The following is a 15,249-nucleotide window of genomic DNA, read 5'->3' on the forward strand; positions in this document are numbered from 1 at the left end:
TCTTCAGTCATCTGCCTCACGCATACTTTCTCTGTCTCTGTCTCTGTCTCTGTCTCTGTAATATATTTGTACGTGTATATGTATATATATATGTATGTATGTATATTTATATGTGTGTGTACACACCCATACATACCACATACAAACACATACACACAATTCCCTACCCACACATGATTTATTTTTCTTTCTTCCTATAAATGATTTGTATTAGAGATTCAGAAAGATCCTCAAAGTAGAGAACTCTCACACTGGAGGAAAGCCCTTGGGTCTGAAATGAAAAAAGAAAGGTTGTTTGCTCTCATGACATCCACAATTGTCTACTACTTTTCAGCATTTAAGTGTCAGGTGCATGGGTGTCTGCGTCTGTGTTTAAGGAGAAGATTGGTTTCATTACCTATGCAGCATTCATTGCTTTAGTCTTCACTTCTGGAGAAAAATGAGTTGTACGGTAATCTAGGGAGCCCTTAAATGTTATGCTTCCCCAACTTGTAAATATGGAAAGTGGGTAAAATGCAATATCTTGTTATTTAGGATTCAGAATTCCAAAGAATTAATAATCATTGAGAAATGAGTTGTATCAGATTGGATTGGCTGAATAAAAGCTGACTCCTTACATAGTTAAAACAGACTACTAAATGCTTGTTTCATTTCTGAAGAATACATATTCTAAAGGGCTTCTTTGTGGCTGGATGAATCTGACAGCAGTCTTCATGGCCACTGGAACAAATTATTCTCATCTGCCCATTCCACCAGGGAGGTCTTTAAATGCTTGGGGTAGACATATATCTAACTCATTGACAGGTTTGAGGGCTCTCAGTTACTTTCAGTCTGGGTTAGCCCATCTTCCAACATGATTTTACTGGGGTATTGTGCATGCTATAGCTTTTTGGAGCCACAGGTGATAGTTATATTACAATGTAACTAATACTATAACATAAATATTGTAAAAAGAAACAATCCTGAAAGACTTAAGAACTCTGAATAATGCAATGATCAACCACGAATCCAGAAAACTGATGATGATGAAGAATGCTGCTTACCTCATGAAAAAAGAGAGGATGAACTACCATGTAAAATGAGAAATACTTTTAGATGTGGCCAATTTGGGAATTTGTTTTGCTCAACTGTGCTTATATGATACAAAAGTTTTATATTTTTTTTATTTTTTCTTTTCCTTTTTTTCCCCTAGGGAAGAGAAGTGGGAAGAAGAAGAAAAAGAAATGATTGATAGTTGGGGAAGAAAATTTAAATTATATTTTTAAGAAACATAGTCATACAGCAACTGATTGAAAAGATTATTCAGTCCTAGAATTTGGTGGTTGATATCTGAAACAACTGGAATGACTAGTCAGCAGTTGGCTTGTTTGCTTTATATAATAACTTACACCATGTAGAACAGAGGTGTCAAACAAGCTGCTGCACAACTCCTGAGTGCAGCCCGAACCAGATTAAAATGTAATGGGGAATATTTAACCAAATAAATAAAAATACAATAAAACATAGATCACATTACATTTTAAAACTAAGTCAATATGTAGCCCACAGGGATTATTATGTACAGATTAGTAGCCCCTCTTTCTATTTGAGTTTGACAGCACTGATGTAGAATTATAATGCTGGATCACAGATTTAGAAATGACCTCAGAGCTCCTTTGGTCCCCTTCATTCATTCTGAATATTGATAATCTAGCCTAGGGAGGTCCCTAGTTTAGAGGCTTGGCCATAGATTCAAGCACAGGTTCAGTTTTGTATGCACGCGCCACCCCCCCCCATATATATATATATATATATATATATATATATATATATATATATATATATATATATATATATATATATATATATATATATATATATATATATATGTATGTATTGTGATAAAATAATGGGATTTGGCAGACATACAGGGGCCCCACCTGAAGACTGATTTAGAATTGTTTGAATTGGGAGAGAATGAGAAACTGAGTACCTACTTAAGGGTGATTGGATAGAGACTACACCTGGCTGGCCCTGAGTGACATGTTCTCAGAGGCTGTGGACTACTGACATCAGCAGGAGACCACTCTCAACCAATTAGCTTGAAGGACCTCCCCTTTTGGGGAGGGAGACAGGAACTAGGAAGTGGATGCTCACTCCCTGAAGTGGTCTCTCTTTTCATTGGGGAACAGCGCGTGGCGGCAGATGGGAAGGAAAAAAAAGGAGGGTCCCTCTTTTCATTCAGACATCAGCTTACTGGCAGAACTTCACGTGGGCTGCTAGGAAAGGAAGTTTTTTTTTTTTTTTCTCTAGCTATACCAAACAGATCTAAGCTAGAATTTTCCATGCTATAAAGAATCTGTTCTCAATCTCTCTCTCTTCACTAACTTCTAATATATTTTAATCCTTAAAAGCCTAAACTCTTGCTGAATTTGTCAGTGATTTTAGCCAGCTTCCCCCCAAAATGGGGGGGGGCAGATAACAACCCACATTTAGATTTTACACAACTCTCTCTCTCTCTCTCTCTCTCTCTCTCTCTCTCTATATATATATATATATATATATATATATATATATATGTACACATATACATATGCTACTTATGTGAACCTTGAGGATGCAGTCAAAACTTCTCAGTCAAACATATACTTCAGTATATTAAATCTGCTATAATGGAAAGAACATTGGATTTTGGGTCAGATATCATATGTTCAAACTGTAATCCTATCACTTACCACATATGTATATATGTATGTGTACATATATATGTGTGTGTGTGTATATGTATATATATATAACCTTTCTCTCTATATGTGTGTATATATGTGTGTATGTATATAAAATATATATAAATATAGAAACATGAATATAAATATTAAAAAATATATACATGAAAGTAAGTCACTTAACTTTTCTGAGCCATGGCTATATGGCTAGGTCTCACAAGGAAAAAAATCTGACCTCCCATTCACCCTGTTACATAAAGGGAAGTATGTGTACATGAGCATCTTTTAGGCACACTACCATATCATTAGCCCATCCTTGAAAGTCTTAGAGACTTTCTTATCAATAGTTTCCCAGGGAAGTATTAGTGGAGTGTGGCATCTAAGACATGCAGAATGGAATATTCAAATAAAGAAGAGCCCTATGGGCTTCCCTTACAATACATTCAGTGTATCCTAGCTAAGCAGGGGTAATCACACAACCTTTTGACCAATCAGTTTCCTGTGCATGTACCCCCATACCTCTGATTCGAGCTTGCACAAAGAAGGCTTTCTGCCAAGCATGCTTATATAACCTACATGTATAAATATCAGGGAAGGTTTGACAGGAGCTAGATGGGAATTCACATAAAGTCTGCTAGCCATCCTGGACACTGACCCCCCCTGCCACTGTAAGTAAGTCTCCTTTAAAAAAATTCTAACTCTTTAATGTTGGAGCTGCCATTTGTTTTCTTTGGTATTGAGTTGTTATCTCAGGGGCTAGGGAGAGGTATATCTATCTGAGCCCCTGCCTATGCCCAATAATTGGCATAGTCAGCAGGATACAGTATTCAACACTTAGGTAGACTCTTCCCAGCTCTTCTACTTACTCTTTGTGTGGTCTTGGGCAAATTACTTAACTTCTCTGTGCCGCAATTTCTTTATCTATAAAATTGGAGGGATGAAGTAAATGATCCCTTCCAGCTCTAAATCTTATAATCTGTCTGTTTCAGATTAGTGGAAAAACTTTCCAAATCAGGATAGGATTTACCCAATGCTCAGAACAGAACATTTCTATTTATATTGTGTGCTATTTAGTTGCAATTCTCTTACAACCCACAGTGCAATATGGTGCCTATTTTCTCCTAAAATTCTTTTTTATTTAAGATATTAAAGCTTCCATTTTCTAGTCTGTAAGTTTAAAATGTATTTAGAATGCCATTCAGTAGTACAGCTTCCATTTAGCTATCTGCAAACTGTTTGAATGTCATCAGAATCTCTTGATTAAGTCACAGTTTTCTAACTAATTAAGAACCATGCATTATTCTCTATATCATCTGTCAGATAAACAGGTTTTTTTGCCTGCCAAAATAATATCTGGAGGTGTTCTTGTTTACATCATGTGCTGAAAAGATAAATAAAAACAAAAACATGATATACTGTGTTGCAACTAATGAAACTGCTACTTATGAATGTATAACCTGAATTTCCTTTTCTTTACCTTAAGCCCAGATATTTGGAAGATATTACCTTAACCTCTATCCCCAGTCAGCAAAGCATTCCCACCCATGTTTTGATTGTGATGTTCCTAAAAGAATAGGAATTTATATCACAACTAAAATAAGCATTTGAGTTTTTTTTTTAAATATGGAGATGGGAGGCATAACCTCAACTAAGAAGTATAATATGATTTTAAATTATATTCCACCTAAGTAGGTTAAAAAGTTGAATTCAATTCAAGCATTGATTAAGCATCCTATGTTGGAGGCACTATGCCAAAGACAAAAATGAAAATAGTTTCAGACAAGAAGAAGCTTAAATTTTATTGAGTTAGATGTGTCTTGGGGTTGGGGGATGTGGCAATGGTTGGGGGAAGAAGGAGACTTGTAAATAAATAAAGATGGAGTATGTATATATGTATATACACACGTATATATATTAAATGCTAAGCAAGATGTTCATTATGGAGTAAAACATTAATGAAAACATTAATGCTTTTATTAATTAGCTTTGTTTACACTTCCATTGTCAAGAGTGAATTTTTTTTTCCCCTTAGGGGCCTCAGGCATCACCATAATGTCTGTAATAACAGTGAAGGCCACAGTGCTACACACCTCTCCCTTCTTGGCAGGGTTTCTCCAGCATTCTTCAAGTTTGTCAAAAGTCAAAGACAATTTGCATAGTTAATTGCCAGATATTTGAGGGCATGATGGAAAGTGAAAGAGGTAAGTGTGTTTATTCCACTTTCGAAAGATTTAGCAAGATATACTGACCAGGTGGGAGGGGCTTCCCTGATTATCCTCTGAAATGAGAAAGGGGTGAAAGGAATTCACTTTCCATTACTCCTAGAGTAAGAATGACCTTCTATTGAGAAAGGCTTTTTCTTATGTACCCAATTGGCAGAGCTGTGAGGTGGATTAAAGAAAAAGTTGAAAATGTGTTGACTAGCCTGGGACTATGCAGCCAGGTGGTCTGATTCTAAGAGAGCAGTGGCTCATGCCCAACCTGGCAGCAGTGAGAAAGAGCTTCAGGGATAGTAGCAAAGATGGACAGAGCATCCTGGGCAGAACTTCAGAGCATGGAAGCTAAGAAACCTAATGGCAATTCCATAGTGGCAGAAAAATGGCAGGAGTAGCTTCAGAAGTGTAGAGCAGAGTCACAGCATTAAGATGTCAACAGAGAACAGCTGTACATGGGGTGTGACTTAGTATCAGCATCAAATCCTCTGACTGGGACTTGGTCAAGGAGTTACAAAAGAAAATTGACAGCAACAGCAAGACCCAGATGATGGACAGGTAATCAGGAAAAAGGGGTTTCCAAATCAAGATATGAGGTAGTTATCAATAAACTCAAAATCATTTATCTCCAAATATGAGTTTTATAGGAATTTGTTTATTTTGATACTAGTAGAAGGTGCATTATTGTTCTCATTTGTATACGGTGCCCAGAAATTTTCCTTCTGCATGATTATTTCTAATTATATGCCTTGCTATTCCGTGTCAATTAAATACTTTGCAATTTTATTTATGGCTCCTAATCAGTATATTGGAAGAGTCAGCACTGGATGAGGGATCAAGCAGGATTTCTTCTCCACATTAAACTCTGTGTGTGTGTGTGTGTGTGTGTGTGTGTGTGTGTGTGTATATACACGCAAATTGCAGGATGTGTGCTGTAGTGGAAAGAGAACTGAACTTTAAGTCAAAACCTAGCTTTAAGTCCAGCCTCTAAAACATATGTTAAAGGAAGAACGTAGGGCCAAAAAGAGGGACCCTAAATGAAACCGAGTCTATTCACAGATTACAAAGTGTTTATTGTCTAAGAAGAAGAGCATATAGGGGAGAGAAGATCCTGCTAGGGAGCAGAGATGGGGAGTGAATTCTCAGCTGTTCAAAGTGGAGTGGGGAAAGGGGTGAGAGACGTATGAGTTGTAGAGGTTTTCAAGCAGGGAGCAGGGTTTATGGGGAGGGGGAGGTATATTAGACACAATAAGCCAGTGTGTTTATAAAGTCCCAAGCAAGGTCTTGAGTCTGCAGCTGCTGTTCTAAGTTGCCTTTAAGCTGTTTGCTTTCTGGCAGCTATAGGCCTCTCCAAATTTGGCTAGAATTCACTTGCAAAGGATCACTGGTACATCAAACAGCTCTGAGCCTCACAAATCCTTCTAATTGTCTGATTGTTGTATAACTCCATTCCCCTGCTCCCTATGTGAAGAAAGTAAATTCCAATATATAGCATAGTCATTACAGAGCGAATATTTACACATGTGACTGTTAGGTGACCCTGGGCAAGAAAATTGACCTCTCAGGGTACCAGGCAGACCATGAACTGCAGAACTGGTGCTGATCTGAATAGGTAGATGGAGTTGCTCACTAGGTAATTCCTACACCAATGAAGCATAGTCTGGTCAAAACAAAAAAAAACAAAAACCCAGCCTTAATCTCTCCTGAACTGCATCCCCACATCATAGATATGTTGACCTGGATGTCTCATCAAACTCCAAATGCTCAAAACAGAGTCATTACCTTTCCCACTATACCTCTAGTTTTCTATTTCTGTCAAAGACACTAGAACCCAGGTGCATAGCTTCAGAGACATTCTTGACTCTTGTCTTATCCTCATCCCCCACATGCAATTAATTGTTGTTTTGTTAATTCTACTCCTAGATTCCTGGCATCCAACTTTCTCCACTCACAAGAAGATTACTGCAGCTCAGGTCCTTGAACTAAATTCACCTGGACTATTGTAACGATATCCTTATTTCAAGACTCTCCCTTCTCTGACCATTCTTCCTCATTTATATGGTCAACAATCTCCCTACAACAATTTTACTGTTCTATTCTAAAATATTTAGTGACTCCCCATTGCCTCAACAATAAAATACAATTTTCTAAGGCTGGTGTTTAAGACCCTTTGCAATGTGATTAGACTCTGCCTTTCATTCTAGGCTCATTTTATATTAAATTCTTTCCTAGATTCTGCATTCCAGCTAAATTGGACTACCAGCTGCTTCTCATCCTTGACATTTTATTTTCCTCTTACACCAGTCAACCAGTGAATAAGCATTGATTAAGCACTTACTATGTTCTGTGCAAACTTCTGGGGATACAAGGAAAAACAAAACTATCTTACCTCCTTCAAGTAGCTCATATTCGAATGGAGAAGATAATATACAAATAACTATCATCATACGAGTTATATACAATATAAGTAGAAGGTAGTCTTAGAAGGAAGGCACTATTTTGGAGGGTGGAGTGGGAAGGGGAGGAATTCCTCCTGAGATGGAATTTGATTGGAGTCTTAAAGAAAGCCAGGGGGGCTATGTGGTAGAGGTGAGAAGGGAGTTGCATTCCTGGAAATGGGCACAGCTGGTGAAGAAGCGCAGCGTTGGGAGATGGGGTGGTGTCAGGGATAGCAAAGCATGACGGCCATTATCACCATATTCAGACTTTATGGAGTGAAAACATAAGAAAAGCAGAGATTTAGGAGGGGACCAGATGGAAGTGCTTCAAAAGCCAGAGAGAGATTTCATCTGGAGGCAATAGGGAGCTCTTGGAGTTTATCGAGAATGGGTATGTGGGAAGAGAAAGAGTAAGACCTGAGCTTTAGGAAAATTACTTTGGCAGGGAAGGGAAGCAAGAAGACTAACTAGAAGGTTATTGAAATATTCTAAACATGACGTGAGGAGGGTCAGCAGCAGGGTGGCATGTGTGTGAGTGGAGATTAGGGGGTATATATGAGAAATGTGAAGGTAAAGATAACAAGACTTGGCAACAGATTATATGTGGCTGGTGGAGAGGTTATTGTCAGTAATGAGTCAAGTACTATCCTGAAGTGAATTTGGATGATTGGGAGGATGGTGGTGCCTTCATCATTAAAAAGAGTGGCACAGTGGATAAAGCACTGGCCCTGGATTCAGGAGGACCTGAGTTCAAATCCAGCCTCAGACACTTGATACTTACCAGCTGTGTGACACTGGGCAAGTCACTTACCCCCAATTGCCTCACCAAAAAAACAAAACAAAAAACAAACAAAAAGAGTGGAGGATTTGGTGGGAAAGGGATAATGAGTCCTGTTTTGAAAACAGTTGATGTCTATGAAACATTAAGTTGGAAATGTCTAAGAGGCAGCTGATGATAAGACACTGCAGCTTAGAAGATTGAACTCTATACCATTTTTTTTTTTTTGGTGAGGCAATTGGTGTTAAGTGACTTGCTCAGGGTCACACAGCTAGTAAGTATCATGTGTCTGAGGCCAGATTTTGAACTCATGTCCTCCTGACTCCAAGGATGGTGCTTTATCCACTGTGTCACCTAGCTGCTCCTGGACTCTATATTTATAGCAAAAGACATTTAGATCTAGATATATCTCTGAATCATCTTGATAGAAATGATAAATGAACCCAGAAGAGTTGATGTGAACACCAAAATGATAATATAGAAGGGGAATAGATGAGGGACTTGGAGAGATGTATATGGGAGAGGCTTTTTTAGTGGGAACGATCTGGGTGAATATTCAGCAAAAGAAACTAGAAGGAGCAATAAGACAGGTGGGAGAAAAATCTAGAGAGAATAGTCATGAAAACTTAGAGAGGTAGAAAAGAATGATTGATAATTGTCAAAGGTTACATACAGAGAGATAAAAAAGATGATTAGGAAAAGATCATTAATTTTTTTTTGGGGGGGGCACTTGCCCAGGGTCACAAAGCTAGCTAGTGTTAAGTGTCTGAGGCTGGATTTGAACTCAGATCCTCCTGAATCCAGGACCCATGCTTTATCCACTGCACCACCTAGCTGCCCCAAAGATCATTAAATTTGGCAAGTGACTGCTAGGTTTATATCCCAAAGACATCCCCCAAAAGAGAAAAAGACTTATTTGTACAAAAATATTGATAGCAGCTCTCTTTGTGGTGACAGAACTGGAAATCAAAGGAATGCACATCAATTAGGGAATGGCTAAATAAGCTGTGGTATATGATTGTGATGGAATATTATTGTGCTATAAGAAATGACAAGCAGGATGATTTCAGAAAGGCCTGGAGAGATTTATATGAACTGATGGATAGTGAAGTGAGCAGTATTTCTTCAAAGTATTTTGTTTTTCTTGGTTTGCACATCTCAACAGCCTTACTGTCTAGGTTGAAAGGTCTCTGCTTTAATCAATTTCTTCTGCACAATGTTGGCAGACTCTTCTGGTCCTGAGTATGGTGACCAAGATTAGGACCTTCTTTTAAGGGAATTGAGGGTTATCACTGTACTAGGCTCTGCCCAGGACCTTCCTTTTCCCACAGATCTCCAGGACTGCCCCCTGTGTCTGCCTACAGCCCTTCTCTTTTGCTTTTGGCTTTGGTGGTACTCTCACCCTGGGCTCTATTTAGGGCTTCTCTTGCTATGGTTGTGGCCTGAGTTAGGCTTTGTCTGAGGATCTTCCCCCATGCTGCTCTGGGGCTGATCCTATGCTGGACTCCCACCATGGGTCCTTGGAGCACCCAGTCTTTGCTTAGTGCCACTGACCTCTGGAGTATGGTCCCCTATAGTGTATGAATCTGGATTCCTGGTCATGTTTGTCTTCTCTTGCTGGGACTGCTTTACGCTTTGTCCATATCTTTTCTGAAGGATTATGAAGGATCTTTGGTGCATCCTTGGATTGGGTGGCATGATTTAGGGGTTATTTTCCTTATTTTTTTAAACTGGTATATTTTTAACCATTACTAAGGTATTTGTAGGGGGCAGCTAAGTGGCACGTGGATAAAGCACAGGCCCTGGATTAAGGAGGATCTGAGTTCAAATCCGGCCTCAGACATTTGACACTTATTAGCTGTGTGACCTTGGGCAAGTTACTTAACCCTCACTGCCCTGTAAAACAAACAAACAAACAAACCCTAAGGTATTTGTAGAGAAACTGATCTACTTTAGGTAGTGTCATACCACACTCTTTTTAGTGCTTTCTTTTAAGTCGTCAAAACAAGGTGAAAAAGATATTTGAATTATCAAAGCAAGAAGTCAGTCAGTGTATTTTTGGTTTTGTTCTGTTTAAATCAAATCTTTGTACATGGATCATTAATCCTGGCAATTTCCAGAAAACTAACATCTATAATAAAGCAGAAGTTTTTATTTGGATTTCAAAACATTTATATGCACATGAAGATTATAACATTAAAATTGAACAACAAAAGTTAACTACTCTTTTCTAGACCCAGCGATTACATAGCATATTTTAAAATGGAAATGTACTTGAGTGCCACATTAAGAAATGCCTAAATTCAAAGGATTTCAATAGCTCATGATGGTGATAACCTTTCCTTCTGATTCCATGCTATTTTTCAAAATTGAAAATAACTTTCCTCCAAAAATATTGTTAATATTTTCCTATAAATAATTTTAAAACTCCATTACACATCATCTTCTTTCTCTGGCATATATTTCCCACCTAACCTCTTAAGCCTGAAAAAGACCTCAATCTATGATAATAAGGTAATATATGTTAGTAAATATTTTTGTTAAATGTGGTTGACCACCTTCACTATTTGATGAAAAAAAATTGTTTTCTTACTTGTCTCTCTGATATCCTATACTCTTGGCTGAGAGCATAAGGACATTGTACATATGTCTTTCTTAATTGTTAACATTTAGTATAGTGCTCACAATGGGTTGACGAATAGATATTGATTTAGAACTGGACACAAGCTTATTTCTGATTCTCAATTTAGCTTATACTTGCTACATAAAAGTCTCTCCTCTGGCACTCTCTAGTAGTATATTTTTAGAATAAAGACTTGAGTAAACATATGATATGATTAGCATTTTTTCTTTCCAAATATAAATTATATAATATATATAATACATAAAATAAACTATAAACCTTCCTTCACATATGAAGATCATGCTATTTTTTTTGGCTGCCAAGCAAAAATGTGCTCTCATTCCTTTTTCCATCAATGATGATGAGTTTGTGTTAATTCCTGAAACCCATTCCTTTTTTCTGTTACTTGGTGACCAGTGGTACACATTTACATTTGGATAGCCAAAATTAGGAGTTGTGTATAAAGAAGAACATGGCTAAGGTATCTACACAGGGAATACATGCATCAAACTGGTTACATTAATTTGGTATTTTAACCCAATGATTCTTTTGTTTTTATTTATTTATTTATCTCTATATATCTATCTATTTATCTATCTATCTATCTATCTATCTATCTATCTATCTATTTATTTATTTATTTATTTTTGTTTTGCAGGGCAATTAGGGTTAAGTGACTTGCCCAGAGTCACATAGCTAGTAAGTGTCAAGTGTCTGAGGCCAGATTTGAACTCAGGTCCTCCTGAATCCAGGGTTGGTGCTTTATCCACTGTGCCACCTAACTGCCCTCTTAACCCAGTGGTTCTAACATCTACTAATGTAGGTCCTCTTTGTGGTTGAATAGATGATGTCCTAAAATTATGGTAATATCCTATTTATGTATGTCTAGGTGATGTAACTTCTGATACCTACAATAATTCAGAATACATTCATTGAGTGCCATAGCTACAAACCAAAACTATTTGGTATAAAAGCCCCCTAAGAAGCAAAAAGCTTTAAAAAAAAGAACATGCACTGGGCTCTTTTGAAAAATGGAGCCTTTTTTGGCTTTTACTTAGATATCTATGTGTAAAATAGGATAGAATGAGGGTATATTAAGAACAGAAATGATAGAGGTCAATAGAAGAACTACTGTTTGAAATAGCACAGTATACTGGGATCATTACACATGTATAATACTACACATGAACAGTCCCTATTGATAACACTATTACAACATACCATATTAATGAAAGTATATAAACATGCTCCTTATCAACAGGAAAAGATTTATGTTTTTAAAAGTAGACTATGTTTAGTAAAATATGCTTCAAATGTCATTGAAGTACCAACTTAGACTTTAAGAAATCGGGGACCTGTATAATACATTTTCATTCATCCATTCAATAGACATTTGTAAACTATACCCAATGTAGTCATAGAACCTTATATTGAATTTATAAGATTGAGCAAATCACTTGATGTCTCTGGCCATCAGTTTCTCTTCTATAGAATGAAGAAGCTGCATTAGATGACTGTTCTATACTCAGTTGAATCTCTAAATCCTAGGATCCTTCATATTTTGAGTTCTTCCTATGCCTTTGTGTTGACTTTATATTTCATCATGTTATCCCCCCCCATACACCACATTAGTGCACACACACACACACACACATACATACATACATATGTAATATATGTATAGATATGAGAGGCAGTCTGGTACAGTGTATTTAGGATCATGGATTTGAGTTAGAGATTTCAATTTAGAATCATGGATTCAATTTCTGCCTTTGACAAATTCTATCTGTAATTCTGAATAAGTAACAATCTCTTGTTTGGCAATTCTAAGACTAAATGGTATGGATGAAAGACTACTTTGTATCAGGAAAATGAGCTTCTATGCTGAGAATTCTCTGAAAAGAAATGTTAAGTCTCATCCCTAACAATGCCCCACCCCCGCCCCCAATCAATACTAAAACTGAAAACAACATTTCTGTCCTATGAAGGAATGAAAAATGTCCAATATTAAAATATATAAGAAATTATATAGAGTAGTGTGAGGTAGCCAATTGCCCAGTGAGTACTACCTTGAAAGCCACATTTGCATGTTCTAAAGACTCTTCTGACCTCAGTGATATCATTTTAATCCAAAGTTATAGTGGAAATGGTTTCAAAAGCTACTGTTCAGTCAAGTACCTAGTCAGAGCCTGTTTCTCTTCACTGATTGCTTCTAAGAATTGTTTCCCTTCTGAGTCAAAAGAACAGTGCAGGTAAGCTTGTTTAAATAGGACCTGTGAGGATGCATTCCAGACCATTGTTTCTTCCACTCTTCCCTACCTTCTTGCTGCTGTCCATGGATATGAAGTATTCTTCAACATCCATAAAAAAATAATTATGGCATCCAGCACTGTACACTAGATATAGGAATCAGAGGCAATTACCCAGGAGAAGCTCTGAAGAAGTTAATGTATTTGGAGCACAGTGCTCGGGAATCATAGAGCAAGAGTATGCTTGTTTCCCAGCCTCCACAATTTTGGCCCGAAACATTTCAGGCTTCTTTCTTACTCCCTCCCTTGATTCCTTTCTTGCTTTTCAACTCAAAACACATTTTTAGGATAGAGTGGAATAGATACTGAAAGGGAAAAATGAACTTGCAATTATGTTCATGTCCTTTCTGGACACTGAGGTCAAGAGATGATCAAGTTAAAAGGCAGAATTGCACAGTATGAGCAATGAAAGAAAAGGTATTACAGAGATAAGGGCATATAGTGGAAAACATACTTCCTTTTACTTAGTTTGAAACTAGGAGGGCTATTGCTAAAGTGCTTGGGTATATATCAATGCTATTAAAAGACATTCAGAACATTACCCCTCCGGTAAACTGGAACTAAAATAATACTTCTGAAATAAAAGTTCTACAGTTATCATTGAAGTTGGTGATTTTTAAAAAAATCTGAAATTATCCCTCAGCTTGTATTTGAAATCAACTCACAATATTTTACTGAATGTAAAATGATCATGTGACTTATAGACAATGCAAAAGTTTATTTTAAACAAAATGATAATAGTTAACCTCTCCCTGGCCCAATAAATTGAGCAAGCACATTAACTCTCCAAAGAAGAATGACAAAGAGCTTCTACAAAAATCCCAATACATTTTTTTTCTTTTCCACATGATTGGCTTTATATAACACCATTACCTCTGAAGGACTACATTGCTGGAATCAGAAATAGCCAGGAAGTGACAGCAGAGACGCTAATATAATTAGGCTTGTTGAGCTAAAAATAGATTTGTTCATTTTAGTTTTGCAGCAGAAATTGCAGAGGCAAGAACATTAATAAATCTGTAAACATCATGGAAAGAATTGTAGAGAGGAACTGGAGCCACTCGGATACCACTTGGTTCCCGTGTGTCACACTGGAAAAAGAATAAAAAAAGGAATTACTGTCTTACATTGTTCAACTATGTCAATCAAAGAGATAATAGAAATATTCCCAGAAAAACTAAGTCCATGGTAAACTTACTGTAAAACATACAAATTACCTTTATTAAATGTGTACTTTTCTTCATTAGAGAACTCCATAAAAGCTAAGTATTTTTCACTGTGTTAAGAATAGGATAGCATTTATTGGTGACTATTGGTGGTTATTAGGAGTGGTTCTCCAAATCTTGATTAAAGTACTGTGCATTTGAGATTCTATCTATCCATCTATCTATCTATCTATCTATCTATCTATCTATCTATCTATCTATCTATCTGAGATAGATATAGATACACACACATATATACCTATATTACTTTTTAGAAGTTTCTTAAAGGTCATCATTTTGCAAAATTGTTTGTGTGTATACATATATATGCATGTAATTTTGTCACTAGTTATTATATTGAAGCACTAAAGTTCCCTCATCTGTCAAATGGGGATAATAATAGTACCTACTGTATAGGATTGTTGTGTTGTAACGACCAAATGAAGATAATATAAAATGCTTGACAGATCTCAACATGCTATATAAATGCTAGCTATTACATATGTATGTAGATAGCTATTTAGATAGTGTGTGTGTGAGAGAGAGAGAGAGACAGAGACAGAGACAGACAGATAGAGAGAGACAGAGAGATTGATTGACAGTGCCAGGAATGCCTAATATCTTCAGGCATATAATGGACCAGTTGAGTATTGCATGGTTAAAATACTGCCTAGACCTGGATGCTATAACTAAGGAACGGCTCTAGGTAAATGACTGACTTGAAGGCTGAAAATTCAATTAAACAATCCAGTCTTTAAACAAATATAGTAGTAGCCAGTATTAGAGCATAATTTTGGTGATTTAGTGGATCTGAGTTCACATTCTATCCCAGCAATAATGAATCCGAATAAACAGAAAAAAATACTAATGAAGCAAGTTATATTTTGATGATAATGATAATAGTAGTCATTGTAGTTTTTGTTGTTTAGTCATTTTCAATGCTATGTGACCCTTCATGACCCTGTCTGGAGTTTTCTT

At 36.8% G+C, this 15,249-nt stretch overlaps 1 protein-coding gene and 1 long non-coding RNA gene across 4 annotated transcripts in view; one reads left to right on the forward strand and one right to left on the reverse strand.

The window, feature by feature from the left end:
• Nucleotides 1-3,301: 3,301 nt before the first annotated feature.
• On the forward strand, nucleotides 3,302-6,990 carry LOC122746884. Of its 2 annotated transcripts, none has more exons than XR_006355586.1 (3): nucleotides 3,302-3,373; nucleotides 4,738-4,906; nucleotides 6,842-6,990. It is a non-coding gene; the product is annotated as an uncharacterized LOC122746884 (long non-coding RNA). The 2 variants fall into 2 exon arrangements; XR_006355587.1 differs by having other exon boundaries at nucleotides 3,318-3,377.
• Nucleotides 6,991-11,784: 4,794 nt separating this feature from the next.
• Nucleotides 11,785-15,249, reverse strand: part of KYNU (kynureninase) — a 128,359-nt gene continuing 124,894 nt past the window's right edge. For both annotated transcript variants that reach the window (XM_043992948.1, XM_043992947.1), the window contains one exon: nucleotides 11,785-14,157. In XM_043992948.1, coding sequence (XP_043848883.1) covers nucleotides 14,035-14,157 — 123 coding nt within the window. In that variant the 3' untranslated portion in view covers nucleotides 11,785-14,034. The remainder of the gene's footprint in view (nucleotides 14,158-15,249) is intronic.

Source organism: Dromiciops gliroides, chromosome 3 (genome assembly GCF_019393635.1).
Source record: "Dromiciops gliroides isolate mDroGli1 chromosome 3, mDroGli1.pri, whole genome shotgun sequence".
NCBI classification, from domain to species: Eukaryota; Metazoa; Chordata; class Mammalia; order Microbiotheria; family Microbiotheriidae; genus Dromiciops; species Dromiciops gliroides.